The sequence below is a fragment of the Anser cygnoides genome, chromosome 13, assembly GCF_040182565.1.
Source record: "Anser cygnoides isolate HZ-2024a breed goose chromosome 13, Taihu_goose_T2T_genome, whole genome shotgun sequence".
NCBI lineage: Eukaryota > Metazoa > Chordata > Aves > Anseriformes > Anatidae > Anser > Anser cygnoides.
In genome coordinates this window covers 16878453-16899242 of record NC_089885.1, presented here as the reverse complement: position 1 = coordinate 16899242, position 20790 = coordinate 16878453, and the positions used below count along the sequence as shown (strand labels likewise).

Here is a 20790-nt window from a genome sequence, read left to right as displayed (position 1 = left end):
GTTTTTTGTTTTTGTTTTCTGTTTTCTGATTTGGCATCTGCAGTGATTTACATTTTACAGAGAAAAAGAGCTCTTCTTACTGCCTTAGGTCAGAAAAAAATCACTATTTGTGCTTGTGAAAACTTGCAGTGTGGGCTAAAACTTTTGCCTAATCTCAGATTGTGCAGTGATCTTCCTGTGATGAGCTTTGTGGGAAAGGTTTTTCATAAGCTGGTCATTTGAAATGTGTTTCCAGATCTTTCTATCACACTGCAGCATAAAAAAACAATCTAAATCATCTGCAGATGTAAATTAATGCTTCCTTAGCTCAGGATCTGCTACCAGAATTTGTGCAGAAATTTACACATAGCCAGAAGGTTTGCTTTGCAGAAGCAGTTCAAGCTTTATTTTATATCATTGTGTGGAAGAATATGTAAATTGTAGAGGCACCAGACTTTTTTCTTCTTGTCTAAATGTACCATTTCAATTCTGCTACTGCCAGTTTGTCTGAGCACGGTTGGATTAGGTCAATACTTCAAACTATTCCTGAAGCATCTTCCTTTTCCTTAGCGTCTTTTAATCGAATAAATTGTACTTTAAGTCAATACAGAGCAAATCACTGTATTTGGAGGCACTATTGCAAGCAAAGTCATGCAAGAGCCTCCTTAATTTGAAACTTTTTGTGGATAAGAGTCAGCCAAAATTAAGCACTGGAAAAATGCAAACAGAATACTTTTTTTCACAGAATCACAGAAACATCTAGGTTGGAAGAGACCTCCAAGATCACCTAGTCATTTTTTTTCTTGAACTGTGTAAATATATAAAAACCTCCTGCATTTTGGCATATATTACAAATTCAGTTTTTATCTAAAAAACAACAACAACAACAACAAACAGCCCTATGCAACCTGAAGTATCAGTTTGGGAGTGTTTAATTATTGCCACTGAAAAAAAGAAAAGTAGAAAACCAGGTTTAAAGAAAGCTAGTTCCACTTTTTTTTTTTTTTTGCTAATATTCTGCACTTTAAAACAATTTCTTCTTTTTTTATTTCGTGTTTGACCCATTATTCTGATAATAAAAGAATCATTTTCTCATTTCATTATCAATTCTTGCATTAAAAATGATTATACAATGGAAAATAGTTTCATATCTATTATGTAAATCTTCATGATAGTGCTGTCTCCTCATTGACAGTGCCCAGCATTCTGCTTATTATCAAACTTTTTTACACATGGTTGTAATTCTGTCAGACTGCTAACTACTGCTCAAATTCAGCATGCTAGGTAACTGCTGGAAGCTTCTCCTGGAAAAGCTTCAGCAATTTTTGTGCGATAATATCACAAAGATTACGCTGTGCTGTTAATACTACAAGTCTGCACAAGAGGACATTCTCTCCTGAAGCTTGACATGGAAGGTCCATGAGTCTTGCCATTGTTTGTCAGGAACAGTTTTAATATTTCACATTCAGGCAATTTGTTGGATACTGAAATACATTTCAGTTTCTTCAGTACCATTAAATTTATGAAAAGACAAAAATTCAACATACAACCAAGTCATATACACCTGCTGTCAGCTGAGACAGAAAATGGAAAAAGCAAGTAAATGAATAAAATACTTCTTTCTTTATGGTATTTTATTACTCAAAAGGAAACGTAGTTAACTGAAAGATAAAAATATTCATAACAATAGGAACAAAGCTAGGTTTATTTTTATTTTTATTTTTTTATAGCTGTTCCTTTGTGGTCTATTATCTGTGTTCATGAACGTATTTAGATTACATAAATCTAAATCACTGTTTATATATTGTTTATATATTTATATTTAAAACATATGCCTCAAAAAGTGAGTGAACACAGGGGTAGGACAACTATAATGGACACTGCTTTCTGAGACACTACTGCAGAATGACATCTATTTTTGGGAAAGTATGTATTTTTTGTACAAAAAGTACAATAAATGAAGAAAACGTACATAAAATGAACTTATCACTGACAATGGCATGAACCTGAGACACTTTCTTTTCATTTAACTGCAAATCAACTTCATACGATTATAACACTATTAAAGGCACCAGCCCTTAAATAAGGAAAAAAATAAAATCATTCTAAGCTTGTTATCAAAGTTTTATTAGTCTGCATGAAAAAAATACTACTCAAGTACAGTCTGTTAAATTACCAGAAAAATGATTCTGCTAAATATAAAAATTGTATAGACAGAAATCAAATAGCTTCATTAAATGTAAAAGCATACCATGTTAACATAGCATGTATGTTAATTATAACACCATCAGATATCTTCCAGATGGAATGGGAGACGGGGTAAAAAAGGCAAAATGGTACAAAAATTTCAGACAGGGTAGAATTTAATTGATTTTTTTTTTTTAAATTAATAGAAGATATTACTAAAGTAACAAAGAGTTACACAAAATAATACATGACACGTGGACGCACACACAAATATATTTGGAGTTCTGTTGTCTTCTCTGAAATAGAAACCTTAATAATATTTTAAATAAGCTTATTTACATAACATATACTAAAGTGAATATTCACAATCTTTAGCAGAACCTGTAAAATATTTGGCCTTTATAACTGAAGACTGAACTTGGCTCACATAGCCATTATGTAGGTTTGGCTATTTGGACAACAATAATAAATGCTGTTAGTTTGGACTTTACACATCATGCAACGATGCCATGCAGCTCCTACATAAGCACCATAAGCTCCTACATAAGCACAACATAAAGCACCATTCTGAAGTCACTCTTTGGCAAGTAGGACCACAAGAGATAAAGACCAATGGCTTAAACATTGTTGCTAAAAAAACATAAAAATAAAAAGTAAGCCCACATTTGGTGCATGTCAGAGATAGGCCAGCTCTGACCAGTACAGAAGTGTGAAACAAATGTTTTCTTGCATTTGTCATTTTTCATGCCACTAGGCTAAAGCATCACACAGCAAGAGTCAATACATACCATATGAAGGAACAAAAATAGTAATTCATACCATGGGATGAGAGGAGACCAGCTCTTGGAAGAATCTGTAAACCAATTTCCAGACTGTCATCTTTCACAATTGTTAAGATTAGGAGAAGTCTCAACTTGAAAACAATGCATTACTCTCAAATCTGCAGTATGCCAGAGGTTGCTTTATAGATCACGTTTTTCCCTTGCAAAGCCTCAAGGTCGAGAAAACACAAGAATGACCTGATTGCAGAAATATGAGGCTGACAGCTGCAGCTGTGTTAAAGCTTTCTGTCTATAAGTCTGTGCTGGAGGTGGCTAAGAAATGGCAGAAAGATTCCTTGGCAATACTAGAAGACGTGTCAGGGCACACTTCTGAAATGACTAAGTATGTATTTTAACATACTTTGGTTGTTTTCAATAGTGATGTTGTCACTCATGTCATATTTTAGTACATCAAACACTACATTATATAAAATAAATTTCTAATTCGGTAATAGGTCTTGAAGTCTGTCCAAAAATCTGTCCTGTCCTGACAGATATCATTATACCATAGTTCTGTCAATCTATGACATTCAGAATACATAGAAAAGTTTTCTCTCAGTTTACATACCACAGCCAAATAGGTGTACAATAAAAGAATTGATGTGATTTATATTGTATATTGTGGCAGGATTGTGAAGTTATGAAGTAAATAATTTTGAGCAATTATTTGTCTCTGAGAAGACAGGAGAGCCAAGGGGAAAGACTTTTAAAAAAACTCAGTATTTATTAAATATTTCCTCAGGTTTCAATGACTCAGTCAGAACTGGTTTCTTAAGAATTTCATAACAGTTGTCTCAAGGAAACTCGTCTGTTAGATGAGCTCACTGACATCACACAGCTGAAGACTGAACTAGACTATATCAGTTGTTTCAAATAGTCGCACTAGGCTGCTTTATCAACAACCCTTTCAGTATGCAAGGGGTTCTGTGAAATGATCAAAGAATAGTGCAAGTGCTTTTACTACCCAATGATTTTTGTTTCTATTTTTAACAAACCCTTTGTATCCCCTTTCTAAAATAGCCATAGGGTTCTGTAAACACAGCATTAAATCTCAGTAATGGCATGAGTACTTTTTTCTTACTCTGTTGCCTGTTGGTATGCAAAAGATAGTAAACCAAAAGACACCCTGAAGGGTACACAACTTCTTCCCTGGGGAGGGGGAGGAAAGTTCAAATAGCATACAGCATAGGTGAAGGAGTCTTAGAAAAAGTATTTACTCCCTAATGTTCTGTCAGGTAAAATTGTGTAAGTGTCAAGGGGAAAATGACTATTTAGAAAACAGAATACTGCTAAAATTATATTAACTTCAGGAAGCAGAGCCAAGAGATAAACAGTAAAAGAAGATGAAAATGGAGTTTATAGAAAATATTATTGCAACTTTGTGTCCTTTTTCAGTCTTTAGTAATTTTTTATAATGTTCTATACAACCTTTTTCCTATGAGTTCTTATGACTTAACAGGGAGAAATGGGGAATAGCCCTGTGAGACGGAGCTTTGAGGCACATGGTTCAAATGTGACCTCTAGATTTCAGCATTCAATAGAGTCATAGAAACTGCTGGTTGTTTTTTCACGTTCAAGAAATGTAGTGTATGCAATCACGAAGCAATCTTAACAGTTTTCATCTGTGCTTTAATAGGTAAAGGATAGTTTCTCCAGTAGATCATAAAAGATTCTGGTGTTGTTTTGATTCAAATCTATCAACAGACCAATAAATAAGATATTTTTCATCATTTCTTGCTGGTTTTAAACAGTTCAGGACTGCAGCATGTTCAGTGAAAAGTACATTATGTGCCTCCTGACATCTATACTGAACATTTCCAATGATTTTATATAAGTATACTGAACATTTCCAATGATTTTATATAAGTATGGTTTTATGAAACAACAATAAATTGGGTAACAGATTAGGACAATGCTATGAAGAAAAAAGAGGGGGGACTTACAGCTTGGAAAAAAACAACACATACACACACAAACACAAAATAATAACAAATCAAGACTTGTTCCTACTGGCATTTCTGTGGGGAACATTTTTAATGTGGTCGGAAGAAACATACTGTGAGTTCTGTATGCAAAAGAAAGGAGAATCTGTCTAGACATACAAACACACACACACATATACACACCCATTTCTTCACAGTTAAAATTAAAAAAATAATAATAAATTGTTTAATAAGAATCCTAAGTGATACAAAGTACAAAAACTGAGAGTTCTAATGAAGTCGTTTCCTTGCTTGATGAGTATTACAGAAAAGTCAGCAATCTTTCATTTCTATATAGTGCCAAATTCTGTATTTCTTGGCTGTGTCAAAGTGAGCAAGTATAAAAAACATTTTATAAAACATGCTATGTAGTAAGCTTCTGTCCCCATTAGCTTTGTACATAGCTTTATACTTTGTTGCGTACATACATTAATGTACATTCTCTACTATAAATCAGATTTTTAAAAACAAAAAAATTAGTCTTCCCCAAGTTTATTGTTCATCCAGAGCAGAAAGAGTGATTTAAAGATTGTCCAAAACTCTACTGCTATTTCAAACAGTTTGGAAATTGTTGCAACTTTCACAAACACTGATTAGTCATGGTTTCTACTGATGAATTTGAAGCATTAACAGAGTGAAACATAAGTCTTTATTTACTTCTGTCATTTTTTTTATAAAGAGAGAGTTAAATGAAATTATTTAAAGAATAAGCACTTAGATTCTAAGAAAGAGCAAAATATATTAGTCTCAAAAATCTCTATTATCTCTACAATGATACATTCCTATTCCATTTTAAATAGAATTAAAAAAAAAAAAAAGTGGAAGAGGTAGGAAAACAAACTGAAGAAGGAACAGCTAGGCTTAACACTGAATATCAAATCTGAACTGAAGCATACAAGTTGATGCCCTGTTAATAGCAAGCATTTACATTCCAACAAATCAATATGTTATAAGTGGTAAAAATATATGGAATTTGGTTTGCCAGCATTTTGATTTTTATAATATAAATTATAGCAGTTAGTGATGCATAGTTAAAAAGCTAGAGGCTTGAGGAATGAACAATACATGGAAACACTTCTTCAGTGCTTTATGTGCTCTCCAGATACTTTTTTAACACAGGCTGTATGCAAGCAGAATTTCTTTGCACTTTTCTGAGTTGCTAGAATTCACTGGATACCAGATCATCTGCTAAGCTGTGTATAAAAGGAATATGTCTACATATACAGTCCACAGGAGCTTTGGCAATAAATTGGTAAAAATGAGTTCATAATGGTAGGTTATTTTTTGGGATGCAAACTTGCTCTATCATGACCTTGCTGCCAGTAGATACACTGTTCTTGCCCGGATGGAGTTCCTGAAAAAATCAGCACGTAATCATGAGCGTTTTATCAAAAGTTCAGAGAGAAGATACAGTCACTATAAGTTTGACAGGGTCACTTTGAAAATGCATTCAGCGTGCATTCTTGCATACCTGCTGTAGGAATGCAGTTCAATCAAAGGCATTTCGAAAAATGACTCCGTCACTAGATGCTTCAGTTATGGTAATATCTTTGGATCCCATTTCCTTGGAAATTTAACAAGGCATATTCTAAGGATATATGCCTTTAGCTAAGGAATGTCAAATATTCTATATGCAATTTCTTATGAAAATAAATAAGTCACTTCAAAATTAACAGGAAAGCACTTCTTCACTATTGAGGGCCATTATTAAATAGTTTTTTTATATATATAGAATATACTGAAAAGTAATGTAAGAGAAAAAGGATCTAAGGCTGAATTTATTAAAAACATTATATGTGTTTTGGTTATGTTTGGTAAGTTGTCATGTTCTTCAGGTGGTCAGATATAAGACAAATAGAGAGTAACGAATGAACAGATGACTGAAAGTTAAAATGAAATTGGGTTCTAATCCTGTCAAATATCCAGTCTGTCTCCTTATGAATTAAGTGAAGAAAGAAGCAGTACCTTGCCAAAAAGCATCCAGCCTGGATTGCAGAAAACCTCTTGTCTAGTGTCCCTTCTAGACCCTCAGCAATGAATGGAGTTTGTCACCTAGCTGTTAGCATTTACTACTGAAGGCTCTTCCCCTTCCAAAAATAAATGAATTGATAATTACATTCCTCTTCCTGGATCTCCATAGTAATGCATACCATTATATTACATTTGTTACTAAACTAGGATAGTGAGTCAAAAGTTACAGGTACCTCAGAGCAGTTGTTTTTTCCCCCCACAGTTAATTCACAGTTAACATGATGTAATCAAGGTTTAATAATAAAAGCCTAGAGAAAATTAGAACTGCATTTACTTAGATTCTGGCTTCATATGGTCTTTGCTCAGGGCCTGAAACCTCTGGAGTAAAGGAATCTCCAAGACCCACTAGCTCAGCATCAGATTTGCGGAGCAAGCGCACATTTTCCATGCAGACAAGTTGTGTGCATGCAAAGTAGACCTGGTGTTGGACACATCATATTTATTGTGTTTGCACAGAATGTTTGCATGTCACATACACTGCAAATCTAACTAGGACATAAAGACACCCAAACAGCACTATGCCAAAACTGTGATGACAGCTACAAATTTATATGCAGAAAATGTTTTAGAGTTGTGCCATACTGACAGAACTAGAGACCAACATATATTCTAAGAGCATTTTCTCACAGAGGCAGAGAAAGCAATATTATGAAGTTCTCACCCAGCAAGCAAAGTCTCAACCATGAGGCAAGGAGAAGTAACAGAGGATGGGCCCAAAGTGTAGTTACTCTTCAGAGTGCCTTGCTGATGTGCTTTATCACGTTAGTTTTCTGTGATCCTAATAGACATGGGTATTTCGGAGTGAGAAAACCTTATATAGTTTGATTTGACTAAATAATAACTTTCTTGACAGTAAGGTGTGATTATTTAATTATTTCAGTTGTATGATAGTATAACTAATCACTGAGGCAGGCATGAGAAAGCTAGAAACACTTTCAATAGCATCTCACATCATGTTATACTTTTTGATTAGAAAGTTAAAATTCGCCAATACTGGAGGAAATATGCCAAATATAATACTAGAAGCACAGATTCATAAAGTTGTGAAGGAAACTCTGGAGGGCATTTAGAGTTTGCCTTGGCATTTGAAAGGCCACTGGAAAAGCAGCACAACATTTTTTGTAAGTAAAGATTTTATTCTTGATCTTCACTTAGGAAATCCAAGAAAAATCTTGTTGTTCTTCCCAGCAGAATGACAAAAGCAATAAGTACTTTTGTCTGCCACAAGAAAGACTGTCTTCACCGCAACCTGGAAAGGGCAAGCTATGTGAAATTTTCTATGGAGAAGACAAAATAGTGGATGTCCAGTAATGAATGTCCAGTCATACTGGTATTGAAGCCAATGTCTCACGGAGTGATATAGGTCACTCCTTGCTCTTAGCTGCTCTATTGTACTACTAAAAATCTTAGAAAGTATCTAATTCTTAGATTAGAAATTATATGGTCCTGGAGATAGACTTTTGAGAGGACTGAAACTTAAATAAAATTAAAATATTATACTCAGTAATGTTATTTACAACAAGGTAATCTTATACCAACAGGGAACTTATACCAATTATATGGGTGCTGCTGAATGGTGGAATTTATTGTTTCAAGAAGAAGCATGATAAATATGCTTCAAGTGCATTTATTTCTGCAGCAGATATTGAATAAATATTTAATTCCAGTGACTGGTCATGTTCTTCACAATTCATGATTTTAGGTGGTCACTTCTAAAACAAAGGTAATTTTTAAGTGCTTCTCTACCTGGGCAGCACTGTGTTTTTGCAAATCATATTACTGAGTTTAATTAATTCAGGTTAAAGATCGAAAAACACCAAATTTAAAATAAATATAACATAAAATTGCTTTTAGAGTAGGTTCGTTACAAGAATTTTATATTGCAGTTTCTACCCACAGTTTTATTTACAAATTAATTCAATACTAGCATTGCAGAATAAACCATTCTCATTGCTTAAACTTAATTAAGAATGCATCCCTACTAATTGATTATGGTAATACTTTCATAGAGATTACTCCCTAATGGCTATCTCAGGATATTTTCTGCTAATTATGTAGCAAATTCCTTTTCTGTTCTATATTGTCACTAAAACTAAAAACAATCTGAACTTCACCTTGGTACTGCAACGCATATAAGCATTCTCCTAGAATTTGTAGAGACACTGAATACCCTTAAGTTTTTTACTGTTTGTTTTTCAAAATTATGTCAACCATATTTTCTTCTTGGGGAAGAAAAAAATAAATAAATCTAGTTTGAAAAGTACAGTGCATTTATAAGACTGCTTTAGTGCTGTATGGAAAAAGGGGGCCAGACTGGATCAAGGTTAACTAAGCTTGTATTTGATTCACAGATGCCGTAAGGAAATAAAAATGACTGCATTCAATATTGCAGTAATTTTCTCTCAAGTGTGAAAAATTCTTAGGACAAAAAGGAGGTGGCTTAGTGCTGTGCAGAGGGATAAATCAGTAAGGTAGAAAATGGTTGAATTTGTATGGAATAGTGAAAATTTTTGCAGATCGCTGATTAAATAATTACTTCCCTAAAGTCCAAATATGACATAGGATGTCTGAATCACTCGTTAACGAGCACCTATCTAAATGAGGAAGTGTTCAAGCTAGTTGTGTTATATCCTCTCATGTCTGTGTGTGATAATATTCAATGATAATTTCACCTTGGTTATATTTGCAGATTTAGGAATATAATGTGAAAACTATTGCACTGCTTTTATCAGCACCATTCATCCTGTCAAGATGTATAATGAAATAAGGACTACAGTAATATTTTGTATGGCTTATTCATGGTTTTGTAACTATATACTTCCCATTAGTTTCATAGATCTCTCCTTCTTATGTAAAAACTGACAAAAGTGAAGTTAGACCTCTACATCCAACAACATATACGAGTTAGATCTTGCACGTGAATTTGATTTTAATTTTTCAAAATTTCACAGCCTCACATTTGAGACAAATGAGATGTAACCCTATGAACTGATAAACTCCATCAAAATGAAGACCTCAGTCTGTGCATACTGAGCAACATAACACATTTTAGAGAGCTGATTTTAACCCTGTTTTCTCAGGCAAACCGTTGCTTTCCTCATAGCAGCTCAGTAAGAAAGGGGATCTCACATTACCAAAATATCAGCAGGTGACAGAGAGTATTAGTACTTAGTTTTGATGAATTTCACTAGGTTGATTTAAGTTCAGTTTCAGACTTTGCATTGAAGTACTGAAGATGCATACAGACATTCCCTTTTGTCGATGTCTGTGGGTGTGAGAATATATGGAGCCACCAGCTGTTCTCACCATTCTTCCCCCAACTCCTTTGTGTGTGATAACTTCCAGGAGAAGCATTGCAGGAGCAGCTGGTAACTCCTTATATTATCACGGGAAGACCTGCCAGAATTTCTCTTTCAACAGCCTCCTTAATGCTCAGGTTTTGTGCAACCGCCCATGTGCTGGCACTGATGATTTCTTCCGACAGAAGCTTGAATATCTCCACATATATAATTGTGAAGATTTTCAATAGTTGTGACATGAACTAAAACAGTCTATTTGAAGGAACCCATTAGAATAAGTTATGCAGTGAAGAACCCATACTTTTACTTGAAGTTTAAAGGAAATGGAGTATAGTTCTACCTATCCGTTTCTTCAGATCTATTTATTTATGGACTTGCAAGTATTTCCCATATAAATCTGGTGTTTTTCTACATGACATAAAATTATATGAAGTTTTGCATTTTACAATGTGGCCCTTTCTATCAGTCATAAAATGGTAACCACACAGGATGTGTATGAAGAGAATGTCACTCAAGCAACAGAAGGGAGGAAAAATATTCATGTACAGATATAATGATTAAGATTTTTCCTTATGTGTCAATAAAATGCAATCTGTGAGCTGTAAAGTGAAAGTGGTAAGTTTACTTTTTTCCTAAACTGAACTTTGAAATGCGCCACGGAAATAACTATTTTAAGTGAATTTACAAAAAAGATCATATTTTTAAAAGACACTAAGTTGGGGATACTCTGAAAAAAATCAAAGCAAGTATTTGGCATTCAGCAAATACCTCATTTCTTTGGTAATTTTGTTCAGAACAGTTTGTGTCTTTCTGTAAGCACACTGCCTTTCTGATTTGATTTTTTTCCCCTCTCTTGCATTTATCTTTGACATTTAATTTCCAGATGGGTGCTTAGTATGACTGATGCTTTTTTTTTTCTTTTTTTTTTTTTTTTTTTTGTAATCCAATCCTGAATTCATTTTCAAGGCTGCAAAGCTCAATGCCTGCCAGTTAGGTACCAGTATTTTTGTATATCTATATCTGAAATCCTTATTTGATTAATTATTAAATACAAATTAACATACGAAGAATCACACAGGTATCTGGGTCTCATCAATTCTATCTTATCTGATATATTTTGATCTGTTCTTCATTGACATCACTGTCACCATAGTTACCACCAAGACAAGTTAGAAAAATGTCTCAGTAAAAACAAAGGAGAAAATATCAGTACTGTAGGATCCAAGACAGCAAAAGATTGCCTAATAGTTAGAAACAGTAGGTAGTACTCAAGATTTTTTGCATTCAGAGCTTGTTACAGACATGTCCTGTTTAAAGTTGATGGACAGGAATTTTACATAAGTGTTTGCAATTTCAGTGTGAGAGTAACCATCACCATGGGTTAGTAAGTACTTTTATTTGGCTTGTAAAAGCCAAAGGTGAGTGAGTACTAGAGATGAACAAAACCAGAAGAAAATATTTCAGAGGATATTGAAGAAGTGAAGAGCTTTTTTATTTGCTTTTTAAAGAACAGTCACTTGAACAATAGAATCTGAGTAAAAGAATTTGTCAACTGAGTAGGCAGAATAAAGTTCAGAGGAAGTCTTGCTTGCAGTTTATTACAAAAAGTAGATTAATATTAATATTATAGAAAACAATGATTTAATTTGCAATAGTTTCGTACCCTGCTTGTATGAGATCTCAGTTGTCCACATCAGCACACAACTTTTTTTTACTTCCTTCTTTGTCTTTTCATTAAGTAAAGACAGTATGGCTTATGGGAGCATTACATACATAGCATGCCATAGACAGACAGCATATGAGTACATGCATCCTTTGGCTCCAATGTTTACATTTTATTCTCTGTATTGCAAAATGAAATCCTTAGAGATACTTGAAACCTGACAGGACACAACCTTGAGCAACCTGCTCTAGTTGACTCTGCTCTGAGCAGAGGGTTGGACTGCATGGTCTCCAGACACCCTGCCAGCCTCAGCCATGCTGTGGAAGTGGTGTGACTGATACCCTGCTTGTAGAGTAAAATAATAAGTTCTGTCACAACTGGTCTAAATATGTGGGGGAAAAAAAAAAGTAACAGAAAAATGAGAAAATCCTCAGAGCAATTATGTTTGTGTTGCTTACTAATGAGGATTCAGCCCATATTCTTTGACTATATGTTATACGAAAATTTCACATTTTAATTATTAAGAATCTATAATTTGGAAGGCTCACTGATTATCGTATATATATACTAGTTAGTAGGTAGTGCATGTAAGATAGTAAATGATGGAGTGGTTCAACTCTTTTGGATAATGTTAAGCAGCATCACTGTCAAATTATCAAAAGCTATTTCACTTTCATGGATAATGCAGGAGTACCACTCTGGTCTAGATGAATGAAAAATTAACTATGACATTTTATATCTCTTAAAGTATCTGACTTGAATTTCTTATTTATTTATTTATTTATTTATTTATTTTACTCCTGTTATATATATTATATTGACTGGTCCCATTTAACCCTGTATTTTGATTGCGTACTTTCTTTCAAACTGCAATGAATGTTAACTTAATATTCAAAATGCTAAAAAGAAATTCATAGAATCCTAGTATGGCCTGGGTTGCAAGCCCATGCAGTTCCACAGGCAGGGACACATCCCACCAGCCCATGCTTCTCAAAGCCCCATCCAGCCTGGTCTTGAACACCTCCAAGGATGGAGCATCAACAGCTTCTCTGGGCAGCCCATGCCAGTGCCTCACCACCCTCATAGTGAAGAATTTTCTCCTAACATCTAATCTAAATCTGCCCTCTCTCACTTTAAAAGCTTTTCCCCTTGTCCTATCACTACATGCCCATGTAAAAGTTGCTCTCCATCTTTTTTATAAGCCCCCTTTAAATACTGAAAGGCTGCAATGAGGTCTTTCCAAAGCCTTCTCTCTTCCAGGCTGAAAATCCCCAGCTTTCTCAGCCTGTCTTCATAAAGAGGTGCTCCAGACCTCTGAGCATCTTTATGGCCTCCTCTGGACTCACTCTAACAGGTCCATGCCTTTCTTGTGCTGGGGGCCCCAGACCTGTATGCAGTACTCCAAGTTTGAGTACTCCAGTGAATTATAACACTGGAGTATAAATATAATACATAACACTGTATAAATATATACAGAAAACTGTTTGAATGTCAGCTATATTAGATTTTCCTGCTATATATACTATGTCTAATATTTCTTAGCTAAAAGCAAACAATTGATGTTAAACAGAAAAAAAAAAAAAAAAAAGATTTCGAAGTAGAAGCTTCCCAGCACACGAAAAATGTGCCTTTGGTGACCACGTATAATTCTAGGATATCCTCTAGGTTTATATTAAAATTGTTAAAAAGTCAGATTAACCTCTAAATTCAAAAATTCATACAGACTTTTAACATAGAAGCTATGAAAAATCTGTCTATCTCTGTTTTTTATATAATTACATTAGTCTCTTTAAAAAAGACAATGCTGCTATGCTTTCTGCTTATTGATATTACAAAAACTTGTACTCTTTGTTAGCACTAATTTATTCAGTTATAATGAGTTATTGTTTTGTTATTACAATACAGAAAATATGCGAGGGTTTTATTAATTTATGTAATCATCAACTGTTACATCATTTCTCCTGTTTACTAGTTAGACTGATATAAAGCTATATTATGTCTTTTTTCAGTCAGCTTCATTTGGACATCTAATGATTAAGAAACCAAGTTCAAAGTATAAGGTTTGTTTTTAAGTAGCCTATTTTTTTCTTTTAACAACTGTATGTAATGATAGGACAATCAAAGCGTCATTGTGCTTGGAGATATACGTACATAACAAACCAACAATACTGTGTTAAATAACCAGCAATCTTCAATACTGCTTTACCTTGTCAAATACCTTATTTGGAAATAGATCCGATAATAAAAGGGTTTAATAATAACAGCTTCCACATTGATTTGTTCTTTGTCATACATTTATGATGTGAAAAATATTTTGTTGACTTCCTTTTAAAATGCATAATCCAATATTAATAGCTGTACAAGTTAGAGCTTGTATGTTGGGTTTTAGCACTGCATGATTGTTTTTATGGCTGAGTCACAAACCCCGTAGTAACTGGAGTTAAAAATGCTGATAATTGTTTAAATCTACTGTCATTACAGGGCTTGAGAGATCACGGAGGTCGTTCAAGACTACAAAACTGTCACCATTTCTGACCTACAGTGGTGGTGAGAGTACAGGACTTAGCAGCTCACTGAATTATGAGGCTTAGAAATGGCGATGAATACAGTACTTCCAGAGCAGGGAAAAATATAAGCACATTTAGTGAAAATACAATTCTTTCTCTACTTAGAAAACTCTCTGATAGTTTTACAAATTGTTACTGGGCAAAAAGAATTCAGCAACAGATAATCTGCTGTTAACACAATTACAACTCTAATGGCTGACTAGAATTTTTTTGTGTGACAGCAATCTGATATCCTGCCACAGTATATTATGCATGGGAATTTCTAACCACAACCCATTAGAAAAAGCCACAGTATTGCTTTTTTGAGTTCCTAGCTGCAATTAGGCAGCAGTGGAACACTGTTGCAAAGCTTTTATGAATAGAAACCAGCATGCCCCTGGGCTAGAGAAGTGAAGGGATAGCTCAGCAGCAGCAGGAGACAAACTCACATTTTGAGCAACGCTGTATATTGCATGAGAAATGGTTTTTAATGTGAACAGCCATCTACATTCACCTGGGTATTATAGGAGACTAAGTCCTTGACAACATCAGCAATGCCATTCATGATTTGAGCAACTAACAAATACCGCTTTTAAACAGCAAGGTGCCAAATTCTGTTTATGGAAGTTTTTCCACAAGTTAACCTCATAAATAGAGCTGGTGACACAACTGAATCTTATTAGGTGGTAATTTCATTCAGAACTGTCTTAAGGGTGGTTCAAAAACTGAGGAAAAATTAAGAAAACCATGCTTTAAAAAAGTAACAGGTGATTCACTTTGCAAAGTTTTCCCATTAAGTTTTTTGTTTGGTTACCTTAGGGCTTTGATTTGTGGTGATTTCTTTCCTAGAAGATTGAGAGAGATTGGCTTGTAGAGCTACATTTGGGCAGATAAGAATAAACCATCAAGAACTGTCAACATATGAATGTACTTAACTAAGATAAATCAATGAAGGACCTTAGTAAATGTCAAAAGATGAAGAGCTTAAAACAACTAAATTATAGGGTTACAGAGACAATGCCTTTGCAAGCAGGGTGAGGAAGAAATCAAGAATGAGAGAGAAGGCCATATACTCATACAATCTATTTCCATTTAAAAGTTCCTAATCTTGTATTTGTGTTTGTGTGTGTGTGTGTGAGTATGTGTTTAAATAAATGCTGTTGTGTTCACTCCCAAACACCAACTGGTTGCAGAGAAGTCAAACGGATAAAGCCTCTGAAATGTTGTTTCATCAAAAAAATTATATAGAACAACATTTACCAGGGATTAAGTGCCAAAGCAGTGTCACAGGTGAACCACCTCACCATCTTTGTGAGCATAACAATTGAAGTAAAACACTGAAGTATGCATAGTTTATAGAAGCTGGAATCAAGCTTACTTTGAGGATATTAGACAGTTATGAAGCTGAACTGATGCTGTCCAGCATATTAAAAGCACCTATCGCTATGTAAGTGCTAATACTTCACTACTACAACTACTGAATACTAGTGTTGTTGCTGATACATAATATCACTTTTTTCGATTAGTAATTTGAATTAAACCAGAACAACTAGGCAAGCAAATTCCAGTATCATGGCATGTGTATTGTCTGCATTTGGGCTATATTTATCATCTAACCCTAGTAGAAATGTTCAGGTAATTTGTACACCAGTAGATCTGCTCATATAATAGACAGGCACCCCGAAGCCAACAGTTTTACCATGTTCCCTAACTGCTGATTGAAGATATGCTTGAAAGATTCTTGATTTTAAATTGTAAATGATAATGAGTTTTAAATCAAAACTATTTTGATCACTACAGGTATTTTTAAAACTGAAACTCTTCAGAGTTCAAAATTTCCAATCAAGATCCAAATGTAATTAAAAATGTACTGGAAAAGAAATGAACAGAAAAACGCCATAAACAAAAAATAAAATGGAACGGTACCAAATATTTCAATGATATAAGATGAGAGGCCTAAAAATAGACATTCCAGAGTGAAAAAAATCTTACTTTCAGAGCTCCATTTATTTGAAAAATTGTCTTCCCCAATCATAAGTAAAACTTTGACATTGTCAAATCAGTGAGAATTTTGTCTTTGACACTGTCTGTATTTCAAATGAAAAACAAACAAACAAAACCCAAAACATATTCTCACTTCATTTAAAGCAAAAGAGGAAAGCAGTCATTTGACCAGTTCTACTTACATAACAAATTTTATTCTGTCAGTTAAAGACAGGATAAGGTAGTCAAGTCAGAATTTGTGAATCTTGTCTGTGCCTACCACAATGCATTGTTCCTCCCCAGGTTCATTCTCATGTGTCTGTTTATAAATCTACTTTAGAATTAGTAAGCGCATAACAGAGTACTCTCACTCATATAACCTGAAATGAAAAGGTCTGTAAACTAACATTTGTACTGTGCCCTCCTTGTAGTGAGCCAGAGCCAGCCGACATGATGAGCTCCTCTGCTGCACTGTAGGGTTTAACAAAGAGCTATATGGAGGCAGAGCTGAGATTCTTTGTGTGTGTTTAACCAAATCAACACTAAGCCATCCTCTAAATTTCCACTCAGATGTACAAACTTTCTAGAATTAAGGTAAACAAAGCTAAACATGCATGTTTGTGCTTTTAAAATATTAAAATGTAAGTGAAACTGCCAAAATGGGTAGTAATATTACTTCAGAGAAGCAGAAGCTACATAAAATGCAAGAAAAAAGACACAAAAATCATGTTCTCCAATTCTGAAAGCTGACATTTATGTTCAGTCTAAACTAATGATAATTTAAGATTTCTATTCTTTCATGAAAACAGCCAATGAAATTACAAAAAGGAAGCACATCCCAAGTTCCTGAAGATGTACTAAACATTTTGAAAGAAAGTTTGTTACCCTATCAGGAATATTTAATATGCAGGATGCATTCATTCTGAAAATATTTTTTAAATCCATCATTCTCAAAAATGCTTTTTTTTTTTTTTCTGTCAACATAGCAAAAAATGAAACTATGTAAAAAGCCTCATTATCCCATAAATGCAGATCTGAAAGCCTTGTCAGGCTGCCTATTGAATTAGCAAATACAAAAGTTGAGCACTCTGATTGATGCTGCTCTGCCAAAGCAGCAGCCAAGAGGATTTAGGTAGCTTTACTAAAGCTGGGTTGTATGGAAAGACTAAGTATTAATTCTTAATATGGTCGAACACAAGGTTGGAGCACGTCTGCTGAGACTGCTTTTTCCTTCTGTTAGATTACCAGATTCAAGCTTACTGTCAAAATGCAGAACAGAGGTTTAGATGTGAAGTACTAACTATATTCCAGGAAAAAAAAAAAAAGGAAAAAAAAAAAAAAACAGTATTAACCATATGACAGTTCTGAAGAAAGGACCCCAAACCCTCCTTGAAACTGAAAGAAATAGAATGCATACAATGCAGAAGATGTAAGAAAATGCCCTATTTTCAACTTATTTGTGGGTGTGGGGCTTGAATCTTTAAGAAAGGAGAGCATGAAGAACAAGATCCGTTGTAATCGCGAACAAAACAAGTTGAGAAGCAGATATGGCTGCTCTATCTTGTTTATACGAGAGCTTTAGATAACTGTGCCTACTGCAACTGCTCCATCAGCAAGGTAGTGTTAGGGTCATGGCTTCTAAGGCAGCCTCTGCAGCAAGAAAGGTCCCTCCTCCCACACACTACTATTTACAGAAGAGGGGAAAAAAATCCAGGACTGGTTACAGATTTTTTTCATGGATGACAAAGTTTAGTTTCTCTTACATTCAGAAGCCTTGAGGTAGGACTTTTATGATTATTTAGGATTCATTTGTCTACAGCACATTCTGATTAAAAGGGATTTAACCTATTTCTACCAGAAAAAAAAGTCTGTAACAAGAAGAGCACCATAGTTAACTTGCTCATTGTTAACTGTTGCAGACAGAACAAAAAATGAATGTGATAGAAACAGAGTTTTCAATTTTCAAAACATTTCTCAGGCTGCTCTTGTCTAGTCTTTAACATGAGATAAATATGAAACGCTTACAACTAGACTACTCATACTTTTTCATCAAATACTTGTTTTATTGTCTGTGTATTCTGTGTTTCCAGAAAGTGGTAGAAAATAAGAATGACATCCAATAAGAAGCTTACTGCTCATCAACACCAAGGCTGTGAACTATTAAAGTATCTGAAAAGATACATCTCTGTAAATGTATTTGATGTGTAGACTGTCATGTTCCTGTCCAGACCTTATGATACTGTGTTTGTGTCCTTTGTAAGTGTGATACCAACTACGATACCAACTACACTGCATAGAGCAAAGTTTTTACTATTTTTAAACCCAATTTAAATTCTCTGGGGAAAAAAAAAAAAAAACATTTTAAACTAGTTCAGTGTTTTTCATCATGTGACCAGTAGTTTCACCTTGTGTAAGGTGCCCAAGGGTAGATGTACAGCAGAATTTTATATCCTAAGTTATCTGGGTCTTTTCCCTCCCTTTCTCCTTTTTTTCTTTTTTTTTTTTTTTCTGGGGCTGCTGGTTTGAATAAAATAGACTGAGTAAGTTTCACACCTGTTAGTTTTTCTGCCAGGGAATTTTGATCATTTTCCCATTATGCACAAGCTTGACTTATTTTGTGAAGTGTTTTTTATATTTGCATTTTATTTTGCAATGTTATTTTCAAAAAGTGTGGTTATAGGTTTGCCTTGACTTGGTGGTTGCAAACTGGGTCATCTAGCAAGAAGTCTTCCATATCTCGTCTTAATTTAAGAGGGCAACTAATCAAACTCTGAGGTTGCTAATGCATGCAGAAGGAGAGAAAGGATTGAGAATGAGAGGCAACCAGCACAGAGCTGACATGCAGACAGATGTGGACGCCTCAGATGCAGCAGACAGAAACAACTTAGGGACTTAGAGCAGAACGAATAAAGCTTGTAACAATGTCAGAGTTGCTAGACTGAGAGCAAGACGGAAATAAAGGCCTTTCCAATATCCTGTAAAGACACAGTGACAAAGAGGGTGACCTGTTTATAAATCTGTCAGGTTTATCGTCTCATCCCAATTTTGAATTATTTAAGAAGTTAATAGCTCCAGATGTGTTCTAATTAAATTTGGCTTTTGAGTTTGAAAGCCCTTTTGTCTATGGTCCTTATAAATAGAAAATCTACCCAGATTCAGGCTCTCAGTCTAGCTGAACTGGAGCCCTGCATCATCTCAAGCTTAAAACATTCAAATAAGCACTGCATTGTTGAGACATTATTGCAGCACAGTGGCAGTACTTTTGTGACTAACGAAACAGCAATTTCTTACCACTGTTAGCATTTTAAATTGGTTTCCGTACTCTAGTTTGCAGCCTAAGAAAAAGAAAAAAATCTCATACATGCTGAGGAAACCTTGCTAGAGATTTTGGCAGTTTGTTTTAAAGCCATTTAATGCCTATTTCACTTTCTGGGAGTTGCATGCACATTTAGGTATATTTAAACTTGAGTGATTATCAGAAAGGTCACAAAATAGAGGGACAATCAGGATCTAGAAGAGCCCTTTACAAATTAAAAAAAAAAAAAATCACTTGGTGCAAAAGAAAATGAGTATTGTACAATTTGACTTTCAGAACTGTAACCAGATATAATCCATGTCCTATGACAGTCTCTTCAAATAACTTTGACAATGAGAAGGACACATACATTTAGAAGTGTTTGTTGTCCAAATTCATATGAACTAACAAAAACTAAGAGCATCTGCTTAGGTCCTGAGGCACACCAGTAATTTACTAGCTGATCTTTGAAGAGAAACACATTGTAAAATCAGCAAAGTACATAACTCAAACTCAGCTCATATAGCTTATAGCTAATTTTTGCCTGGCAAATAAGGATACAAATTTGATGAGCTTTAACATACAAGATAATAAGAGTAGTCCCATGATAGGGAATACTATACAAAAAGAAACAGAGAGAAACATGAAAAGCTAATTGCTGTAAATTCTCTGCAGCTGTAATGAAATACAGTAAGAAACATCCCCAAGCCATACTGCATTAGATTCACTTGCATAGAAATCGAGAACTGGTTAAACAAGCAAAACTGAGATTGAACACTCTCTAGCTCAATGGCTCCAATTTCATCACAATTTTTACAAGAAAATGTATGCTGTTTACCCAGCATGCACAAATTAAAATTAAGCTAAAAATGTTTTTCTTTGTTCTTTTCCACTTTACTTTCCAATGAGCAATTTTTCTTGCACAAACACTGAACAGAGCAAATAACAAGCTCATTGAAAATATGAATCAAGAACAAGTAGTTGATTTCTTCTCTTTGCACTGC

The 20790-nt window shown here is 34.5% G+C and overlaps 1 protein-coding gene across 7 annotated transcripts in view; it reads left to right on the top strand.

The window, feature by feature from the left end:
• Positions 1–20790, top strand: part of PCDH11X (protocadherin 11 X-linked) — a 490061-nt gene that overhangs the window by 410905 nt on the left and 58366 nt on the right. For 4 of the 7 annotated variants that reach the window (XM_067005160.1, XM_067005161.1, XM_013183306.3 and 1 more), the window contains one exon: positions 14444–14509. The exons of the other annotated variants lie outside the window; for them this stretch is intronic. In XM_067005160.1, the coding sequence (XP_066861261.1) occupies positions 14444–14509 (66 nt within the window). The remainder of the gene's footprint in view (positions 1–14443; positions 14510–20790) is intronic. 7 annotated transcript variants of the gene reach the window in all.